General features: G+C 44.9%; 1 protein-coding gene across 1 annotated transcript in view; it reads left to right on the top strand.

Annotated features, from left to right (window-relative positions):
• The first annotated feature begins 2375 nt into the window (after nt 1-2375).
• Nucleotides 2376-10657, top strand: part of LOC119450756 (Down syndrome cell adhesion molecule) — a 183688-nt gene continuing 175406 nt past the window's right edge. The window contains exons 1-2 of the mRNA XM_037714263.2: nt 2376-2928; nt 10052-10203. Of these exons, the coding sequence (XP_037570191.1) occupies nt 2852-2928; nt 10052-10203 (229 nt within the window). The 5' untranslated portion in view covers nt 2376-2851. The remainder of the gene's footprint in view (nt 2929-10051; nt 10204-10657) is intronic.

Below are 10657 nucleotides of genomic sequence, written 5' to 3'. Positions count from 1 at the left end.
TCTGGCTTCTATTTATGGCATGAGTGTTGTGCGCACACACATGACAGTTGCTGCTGATCAGCTGTGTGCACACTACACGATGGCGCATACACTGGTCTGAGCGGCGCATGCGGAATGGCATCGGGCGATTGCACGTGTTCTCGGGTGTACAGGTCAAACGGCACGCTTTCAATCGGATAAGAAAAAATATTTGCACGAAAAGAACAACTTTTGCGCAACCTATGATACAATCTTCAGTAATGGATGAACGGAGAAGCTTGGAATTTCAAATCTCTTGCAGGATTCTCAGTAGTCACGTTAGGAATGCAAATATTTCAAGGTGGTGGAAAACAATAGTAAAACAGCAGTGCTGGCGTTAATTGATGGTCTAACTAGACTAAGGAAGTATCAAACAGTTGCGGAATCACCAGCTGCAAGAAGTTTATTTTTCTCATAAGGTGCGCATCAACCCGAGCAATATCAATGCCACTCTACTACTAGTTGAACACAAATGAATAGCTTAGGGATTGTGTCGCTAAATATTGAGGCTTGTCGTTATCTTCCGCCCGATTGCATCAGATTGCTTTTCAAGGAATTATCACATGACGCTGCATTAAAATTTGTGAGCTAGAAAAATAAATTTTATTTTGTGCGCACTACGGTAGTGACTGAAGTGATTATGTAGTTCTTTGAAAGAAGTGCTTAAGGGGTCATGGGCAGAATTTATGCAGTGGGATGGATGCAATTAACGAGAAGGAAAATGGTACGCGTATCCGCGATGATCCCAGTGTAATGTAAATAAATATATTTCGTGATTTGACAAGTTGTATCCGATGCATAAACACAAAAAGAGTGCCGAGGTGGATTGCCACACTGACAAAGAGACATTGATATTTCGCATATTAATTAACTAGCAAACTTTGTACTCATTTTCCTCTTTCAATGCACATATTTAATTATTTATTGTCCAGGGTTCGGCTTCATTATTTTTATCACCTCACTCTGGATATTGTTGTCAGCCGAGACAAACCACTCAAATATACTCGTATATATAATTTCCACGTCTAAAACGCAGTGTATTTTTGTCAACTCTAAAAATAAATTTCCAATTGAACACGAAACAAAATTAGCCCGATTTATTTCTCTACGCTAGTGCAAGAACACGTGAGCTGGCATAGCTGTTTTACTTACGGACACTAGCATTCACAGACGTTCATATGTGAACTCGCACTTGCACGCATACTCGAATCCCCTCAGCGACAGTCACTCCCGTTCAAAATCGTCTGCCCCCAACTACACTTCGCTCATTCACACCTCATTCACCGGCTCAGTGCTGTTACTGCGCCCATACACTCACATCGTCAGTTACACCGGCACTAACCACAAGGAATTGAGCGTATGAATCGGTGTACTGCTGTGGAGTACGCCGACCTATGACTATGACATACGACATAGAGAGATGTGCAAGCAACACACGCAATGACCTGTAACTTAGAAGCTAAAACTTTATCTAAGTACCATGTTTTGCAGCAGTAGACGTACCCAACTTAATATATATTTTGTCAGCTTACACTTGTAAATGATAAATTATTGAACGTACATGCGCGCCATAAATCGGCAAAATAAACGGAACTCATTTACAATACCTCATAAGATATACTTTTTGCTTCGGGCTCATTTGGACAGTCTCACCAGAATTCTACTCAAGTGAGCTAACTCGGACTCATAATAATTGGCCGGTCTGAGTGAGTCGCATGATGGGTGAGTTTGCCGACCTACTATTTCAACAACGACTCGAGAGGCCGCAGAGTGAACCAAGGGTGGATGTGAGGTTTAACGAAGCTGCCCGTTAGTTACCCCTGTTTGTGGGTATTACGCGAAAGCAAGAAGATGCCGGCCCAGCTGAAGGAAACACCACGAAAGTCAGGCAATTTAGGAAACTTTCTCAGGCGACGTTGGGGGTCGAGGTCCTCAGCTAGATTGGTCAACTGAGACTACACAAATTAGCGCCGCACTTTGAACATGGAGCCCGAAATAGGCGGGCAGAAGCGCTGCACATTAAGTGAAACAAAACGATACGAGCCAGGAAGCTTAATGTGCTTTTTCCTTGACAGTGTGGACTGCGAGAAAACAATGAAGTCGGGGAGAAGAAAGGCCGCCTCCATTTGAGCGCGCCCCCTAGTTCTCCTTCGCCTCAATTTCGTTATAAGATCGAGAGAGGGCACGCTGTGTCAGCCGCCGACGCAACTGCCCCTGTTGTCCCCTGGCGGTGGATTGCCTTGACTCCAGCGCACCCACCGCCGAAACGGGGCAGAAGGCCGGGTTGCGGGCTCGGGTCTGTCTCTCCGCTTCTCATTGAGCGCTCTGGTCACGCGGCGCGCGGAGGCTGCTTTGAGCGTGCTACTTCAGCGCATGAGCTTTGGGAAGCTAATGTTCGCCGGCTCCTTAATGGAGCGAAAGAGCGTCGCTGCTGCTCGGTGTGCAGTGAATGGAACAGCGGCTGTTTGTTATGTGACCATTGCGGAATAATTCGTCGCGTGAAAAACAACGCTGAATTTTTTGTGCATTCTTGCTGCTGGTATTATTTTTTTTCTGCAGAACCACGTGCTTTACCATCCGGAACCTTGGATGAGCGCTGAAACTATTTCGACTATTCTGCACTAAGATATAGCTGAAGCGTTTGTGGATTTGTCGTGGACTGTGCTTTCCTTTCCCGTGCGTTTAAGACAAACCAGTTCTTGGAATTCCAGCTCTGCAAACGACAGTTTTGGAAACTACGGATTAGAACGCCAAATCTGTGGTGCGCAATTGTGAAACACAAGCTTATTTGTTGTGTTTGTGTCCGCTCGTGTGGTTCCTTGTGCACCAGAGGATGATGTCTTACGGATACACATCTAAAGAACAAGTACCCAAGACACAGCGCTTTCTCTTCACCGCAGGTCGCCCAAGGTATGGTTGTGTATTCACGTTCACCGTACAATTGGATACAATTGACACATTCTAGCACTTTTTAAGAAATTCTAGCACTTTCTTCTCTCTTCATTAAGGTAACAATGATCAACTTAAGGATACAGGCAAATCTGCGTATGCACAAAACTGAAACGTTTGGCTACTTTTTTTCTGCATGATATATTAGAGGTAGCAGTATTCAGGACTCATAAGGAAAAAAGAAGATTCATGTACATTCCATAAGTAGTGTCTCCTCGACAAGTATATTTTCAAACTCCAAATGTGCCACAAATAACCTTTCTTTTAGAACACCCACATAATTGCTGTGATCGTTGTGCAATCTTCACTGTTGGCGCGTATGCAACTAGTTGACTGTTGTCCTATATTTTACTGGTAACACTTTTAGCAAGTTATGGCCGTCATGTGCCTGATGGCTTCTGTTCAGAATTTAATTACCAAAATGCTCAAGTGAAGCAACTATATTGCCGACGGGAATTGGCTACAACAAAAAACGCAACGGCAGCAAGCATAAGGTCTTAGCAATGCTGTGCATTTTTTTCTTGAGTTGGCAGTTAAAAAAATATTGAAACGCTAAAATAGGACCTGGAACGAAGCTTCTTAAACAAACACTTTCTTTGGCTTACTATGTTATGAGAAGCTCTCCTGATGTGTAATAAATGCTCACATGGTTCAGCACACGATTCTATAGGATACAATTTGTTTGCAAATAAAGAAAAGGTGATGTTTCCAAAAGGCCAGCGCATCGGCGCTGTTTGCAGTGAGGTCTTTGTGCCATATTGGGAAGAAATATTTGCTGCGCCCTTGGAAAGAAGTCACAGTGATGGAAGGCTTTTAGATTTAGCGTATTTCATCAAAACGCGTTCCAAGGTATCTCCAGGGTCAGTTTCTCATTTCGCTGCTGCAGGCGAAAAATCCCAATTGCAGAAATTTTGATTGCCCAGAAAAGCCCACTGCTAAGCAGGCTTTTCCTGAAACGGAAACAGGAAAGGCGGGAAACATAAGGGAGCCGGAAAGAACAAAAAAGGCCGCTTAAATTCTAACTGTTGGTGTGAAGGTTAGCAGCAATGAAGGGGTGTTTAATAGGTGAGATGCACTACAGATTCCAAGAACTCAATTGAGTCGATTTATTGCAGGGTCGCGGAAGACTGAGTTGATGACGCAGACGATCGCTCAGAGGAAATTACACCAGAAACCGCAGCACGCCACCAGTTAGCCGTAAACTAGGCGTTTCGCTCACGAGTCCATTTATTCTCAGCGAAGATTGCTCTTTCGCACGAGAGGTTTAGCGGCACTCAGAGAAAGAAAGCCGGCGAGGAAAACGGATCAGCGCTCTTCTAATTAGTGGACCAGTATTGGGCGTTGCAAAGAGTGACCCGGATCGGTTGGTGGAATTTGTAGGAAAAAGGGCCCGCCTTGGTAATTTGTTACCCGGAACTATTGGAACAGTCCGCTTTTCTCTCTACGGCGGTTACATTTTTTGCTGTTCATCTATCATTACCCAAGATATTTCGCAAGGATGCTGTCTAACATTTCCTCCAGAAAACTCAAAAGTTTAGCTTCCTGTTTTGGCTCAAGTGGAGCTGGCCATTTCCTAGTTGTTGCATCACTTCCGAATGCCTCCTTTTGTTCCTAGAAGCTCTTGTCAGCTTTCTTTCATTCTAAGGACACCTGTAGTTTCACAGTATATATTGTCGCCGGGCAATCGTTGGAAATCACCTAAGGGCTCCTACATGTTTAGGTAAGAGTATAGGAAGCTGCGAAAGGCATGGTTTCTTGCGATTTTTGCTGACATTATCCACTCTGGTATAGGGGGAAGCGTGTGGCACTCACACAAAAACAAGATCTTCTGCTGAAGTTCCGTATCATTTATGAATGGTATTAGCCTCCTGTTCAACCTTATCACGCATAGATTATCAGTAAAGGCATCTAGAATCTACTTCCTAGGAGGAATATATGTGTACACTTTAGTACCGCACTCAGGAACTATTAGCATTTCTAAGAGCGCTCTAAAAGAAACCTTGCCTTTACATAAATCGTGTTTGTGGTCCAATAGCAACCACTGCAAAAATACCTAGAAAGCAGCTGTCGCGGTTTCTCACTATTCCTCTACGTTTTGCATTGCACGCCCTGGCACACCCGCCGACAGAGGTTCTGAATAAAAAAATGAAGCAGATCCAACGAGGTGGAATATACATACAACAAAGCTTTGTATCAGTTCATAAAGTGTCGAAACACGAGTTTGTGTTTATTGAATGACCGCACAAAGTGACATGGAAGTCTTTATTCAGTCATTGTAAAGAGGCTCATGAATGTCTTCTAAAGGAAAGACACATGGAATAGTTCGCGGGCCATCCTGGCGTGTTTCTGGTTCTTTTTTTGTTTCTTTGCCCCGCACGGCCGCCGCCACTGCTGTCGCGAATACGCGGAGGCGAGTGCCATCTGGTGGTGTTGCAAGGAACCCAGCGGCAGTGACGTCGCGCGCCTCCTTCGCTGTGATTGGTTGGCCTATTTGACAAGAGAATAGCCACGCGCCGCAGCAACCATGGTCGCGAAAACCCTGAGAGGTTTGCTTTGAAAATAAACATCTTATGCCTCGCTTTGTGAGTACGAAATCCTACGGTTCTTGAAGGCATATTCGAACTTTTTAATTCCAACTATACAATTTAGTCAATAAATAAAACTGTTTTAGTCACTGACAAAAGTACGCTACGTTCTTACATTCATGTTTATACATTTGGATAACAACTTATGGGAGCGGCGGGTTTATTGCGGGGCAAATGCAGCGCAAGCACTTCATAACACTTGAATTGTTGTTATGCGTGCCTCCATGAGTTCCGGTAGTACGAACCAAGTGACAATGTATCCTATCACATTGTTATTTCGCTCATCGCTGCATTCCTATCACAAAACATTTGTCGCCGTTGCTATCGCCTAAGACGTTAGGGGCTGTTTCTGGCATGAAGTACACATATAACAATTTAGATTACGATTTTTTAAAATTCTAATTCACAAAATAGTTCCCCTAGAGCCAAAGGGCCTTTTGAATGTTTGCAGCTCCAGGATTTCTTAGATAGACTGGTCACATTCATAAACTTGCTATGTTTTTGCTAGAATAGCGCAACGTGTCTTCTGATTCAATGATGTCATAACAGATAGCGCACCACTCTGCCTTTCGCATAGAAAATAGGCAGATAGCTCTGGAAATATAATAATTATTTGTGCATGCAACCGGCTGTTTACAGGGGCGCTATAACGTAAAATGATGCCAAACTGTTTTGATTCCAAAATCCTGACGTCAAATTTACGTAACCACCGACGCAAGCATTGGGCGGTGACCCGCAGCGTTGTCTGAACAACCCAATCAAACACCCTCATCGTTTATAGGAGGTCGCCTTTGTTCACTTTCAAAACCAATAACATTGTCTACAGTCAGCGGTTTTTCTTATCTAATTGGCTGACAAGAGGCGAGGAGCACGCTCTAGTGGAGAGGATTTAGATGGGGCCAAGCCAGCACAGTGAAAATAGATAACCGCTTGAAGAGGGTAGTGCCGGCTTCTCCGATGGGTCCGCTTCGCCTTACTTCGCTTGCGGTGGCTGGTCGAAAATCGCGGCGGCGTGGAACGGAAGGATAAGAATGCTGTTAAAACGGACCCTCAGCAAGGAAGAGTTGGCAGAGCGATGTCGTATGCATGCCGAAAGCGCTCGATAACGTTTTACTGCCACGCAAAAAAGGTTTATCATGCGCAAATAAATACATGCTCACCGGCAGGTGCGAGTATCGAGGGCCTGAGCGATCGGCGGGCAGCCATCTTCTATTCCTTTCGGAACGGGGCAGTCTGTGGCTATTCAGAAAAATTCTCAGTTTTGTTCGGCATATTAATGCATTTTTTTCGCGTACACGTCACTCTGACGTGCTGAGTTTTCGCGGTGTTGTGAGGTCGCGTGACAGACAGGCTAAGTGGGCGTAGCCAGAAAACATTGGACCAATAGCAGAGGGCTAATGGTGAAAAGGCGTCGAATCAGGAATGATTATTTTTCTTTTGTGCGGTTTAATCATGCATAATCAGTGTGTACACGTTATATCAGATGGGGAGCTATTGCGGTGTTCGTGACGTCGCGTGACAGACAAGCGAAGTTGGGAGTGGCCCGAAAATGTTTTGACCAATCGTGGAGCCTGATTGCAGAAATTTGAATCAAAACAGTTTGGAATCATTTTACGTTATAGCGCCCCAGGATAACAGTTCCAGTGCCGCCGCAGTATACGTTCGATTGCGCCGTCACACAACATCTAATAAGTCTGCGCGCGAAGATGTTAGCTTGGACGGCGACAAGGCTGTGCTGCACAGGTATAGGGGCTATGAAGTTTAATGTTTTACTACGAAGCCTCCTTGACCTCCGGCTACTATTAAGGTATTGTTTAAATGTCGGTTCAAGTATTGTGGTAGTATCGTCTGCTACACAGGGCGTCGCATGGAAACGAACGAGGAAAAGGTACTGAAGAGCTTGCGTACCATGCAGCTTGCACACCGAGATAGAACATGAATGACTTAACTTATTTATTTGAAAGGGCTGCCACTTGGACCTGGTTTAAACCTGAAGACGAGCTGACGCCCTCTTTCTGTGTTCTCAAGGCTTGTCCGTCCCCGACGATGAAGCCTGCTCATTCTTCTGAAATACTGCTAGCCTTTACAGCTACCACATGCGAACACGTGTGCCGTAGCAGGTGTCTCATTTTGACTGCGAACATCTGTATTTAGGCTTTCCATTTAATTGCAGTTTCTTGCGTCATTTGTCTGTTTAGCTGTCTGCAATACCGGGTTTGAGCAAAAAGGAAAAATTGAAGGAGAGGAGCAATTCATCAGTCCGCCCCGCGTTGACACTATAGTTGTGTAGTGCAGATCGTCTATAGTCGTATAGCGCAGACAGCGCCAACGCAGTGAATTCAAATGCAGGGACAAAACGCATAAACGCTGTCAGTTTTCATACGAGCAAAAATGGGACAGCCGCTCGCTGAAGCACTTGAGAGGTCGGCGCACCCTGGTTTCCAAGGCGCCATGCCATGCGAGTGCCTGAGGCTGCCAAGACGCTATCGTTTTCAGGAAGGTCGAAAGAAGTTAGAGGATCAAGTTGCCAGTAAAAACGCAACCGTGATGGCTGTCTGTTTAATTTTAAGTAATAAAGGAAATTGAGAAATCAAAAGAATGTGCAGGCACAAGACTGTTTTTAAGCTTCAGTGAACGTCTTCTTCCATGCGACCTCAATTCAAGTGCTGCTAGCGCTAAATGGGCGGTATATTTCCGAGTCCTGGGTAATACGGCTAGCCTCCACAAGTTTATTCACGTTCTTTCATTACACCAATGGATTTATATTTTCGGCGAGAAGCTCGCTACGAAACGATAACAGCTTAAGAGAGACGTGTATTGGCCCCCTTCTAGCGGTTAAAGCACACAAAGAGAAATGTATATTAGTTTATAAGAAAAATTACTCCCAAGGCCGCAAATAAAATGATTGGCGGTCGCAACCGAAAGTACGGCGATCGTTGTCGGACTAGGAGTTGTATCTTTGGAAGAAATAAATAAAGATAAACTACCGAGACCTAGTATAGTGGTCTTCAAAGACGTGATTGCTTTCCAGTACGTTCTTGGTATTGCATTGCGCAAAGGAACATATAATAAATGTAGATACAGTGGTGTTCTACCGAGGAAAGTACCAGCTGTTACATCGATATTTTAGGCCCTGTTGGCCAATATCTACCAAGTTCGAGGGTGAGCATATGAACAGCATTACCCAACCTCTTCTCATTTTCTGGCTATGCATGTTTTTGCGCACAGTGTTCCACACGTTGTAGGTCCTTGCTGGAAGGCATAACGAAAGCTCACATGGCAGTTTAATATTGAGAAAACGGGGAGCTACATACTATTTCCCCAACTCCTTTGCAACATCGACGTCCGAGTAAATGTACAACAAAATACCGGACGTGATGAGAAGCCAAACAGAACCAGAAAAAAAAAGATTATTCTGAAGCCGTGATCTGGCGCGGTTGTTTGCAGTTTCTAAGCGCTCTCTCGGACCGCTGGCATAGTTCAAATGGGCACAAGGCCCACATTTCACAATAGTTCTGGGCAACGCGAAGATTTTTAGGTTTCTACAACGCTTTGAAAAGGGTCACCGAGAGGAATACACACGCAGGAAAGAAAAAAATAACAAATAACAGGAGAAGCAGTTTCAGGGGCGGGGGTGGAATGCCGATGCCATTCACTTTGACGTGCGGGCCGTATCCATCGGGGAAGGAAACATTTTTTTCCTCGGCGAGGCATTCGCAGTGCCGTTCTGTCGATAGACCGCTCGAGCCAGTTTTCTTCCGCAGCAGTGCGCTCGTAGCAGATGGAAGCAGCGAACAAATTGCGGCCTTTCTTCTCATGTTTGCTCCACCTCAAAAATAATAAAAAAAAGGTATACATGCGTCATCAGAAGCGGGATTTCAGTGGATGATAGCGAACGCAATGCGGGCCAGTCCTGCCGTTTTCTCTCTATATCGACCGACGCTGGACTGCGCAAGCGAGATGATCGGCCTCCGCGATATACCGGACCCTGCGCTTTGGGGAACCGGACACACGGTTATGTATTAGAAGTCGTTTCGCTAGTTCGGGTATGTCCCAGCATTGTACATTTCTAGCTGTTGTTTCTGCCGTAGCTTCGTTCCCGCCGTAAAATATGAACAGAAGCCTTCAGGAGAGGTCATAAGTACGTTGTCTCTTCGTAGTATACTCCTTAGTTCTGGCCACAGCATATACTCTATTGCGAAAGTGTATTGCAAGATGTGCTTACGCGCCGAATAGTTTGTAAATTTTGATTCACACAGCAAGTAGGGACGCAAGCTAACTGTTGGCCCGCTTTAAAGAAGGCGGGTTCACGTGAAGTATGACATGTGATTTTTTGATCGAGGAGAAGTGGCCTATTCAAAGCACGCGGACTGCTCGTCGCTCGTAGAGCCTTGGCGCCCGAATTTCAGGTAGCATCCGCGTGAACGTACCTGCTTCGTGCCGTGCGATAAGATGTGACGCAGTGTCGGTGAGCAGCTGCAACAGAGTGGATTGCACAGGCGACCGAAATCGGTGGTGATGGAAGGGACGCAGACGAGAGGGCGCTGCCGCCTGAAAGAAGTTCTGCACACGCCAACATTCTCGCCGCACCACAAGGCCCCGGACAAGCCTGGACACGCTCGGTGTTGGAAGATCGTCACCGTTATACTTGGTAAGTGAATTGTGTTGCATTTTCGCAGTAAAGAATCCCGGTAACATAAGCCAAGCAAACCCTATACATATACGGCTCTTCATTAAATATATATACATAAACGCACGCACACACGTATATCGTCGTCTTTCTAATTATGTGGCACCTGTTGCAAGGTGTGGCAATATATATATATATATATATATATATATATATATATATATATATATCCACTACCGAATATTGCTTCCGCTGCACTGATTCGACGACAAATGTAGAAGGCTGTCTCGAGAGCTGTTAAAAAACACGTAATAAGCAAACAGACACCAATATTCATATTGTGAAATATTTTAGCCTGAATACTTATTTGTGCGTATCTTGTCTTGAATATAAAAAGAACTATAATGTACCATCAACATAACGTGGTTCTTAAAACACTAACTGCTCTAGAGTTAATATCTGCTTCTCATCCATT

The sequence above is a fragment of the Dermacentor silvarum genome, chromosome 4 (assembly GCF_013339745.2).
Source record: "Dermacentor silvarum isolate Dsil-2018 chromosome 4, BIME_Dsil_1.4, whole genome shotgun sequence".
Taxonomy (NCBI): domain Eukaryota; kingdom Metazoa; phylum Arthropoda; class Arachnida; order Ixodida; family Ixodidae; genus Dermacentor; species Dermacentor silvarum.
This window is presented reverse-complemented; position numbering and strand designations above follow the sequence as displayed.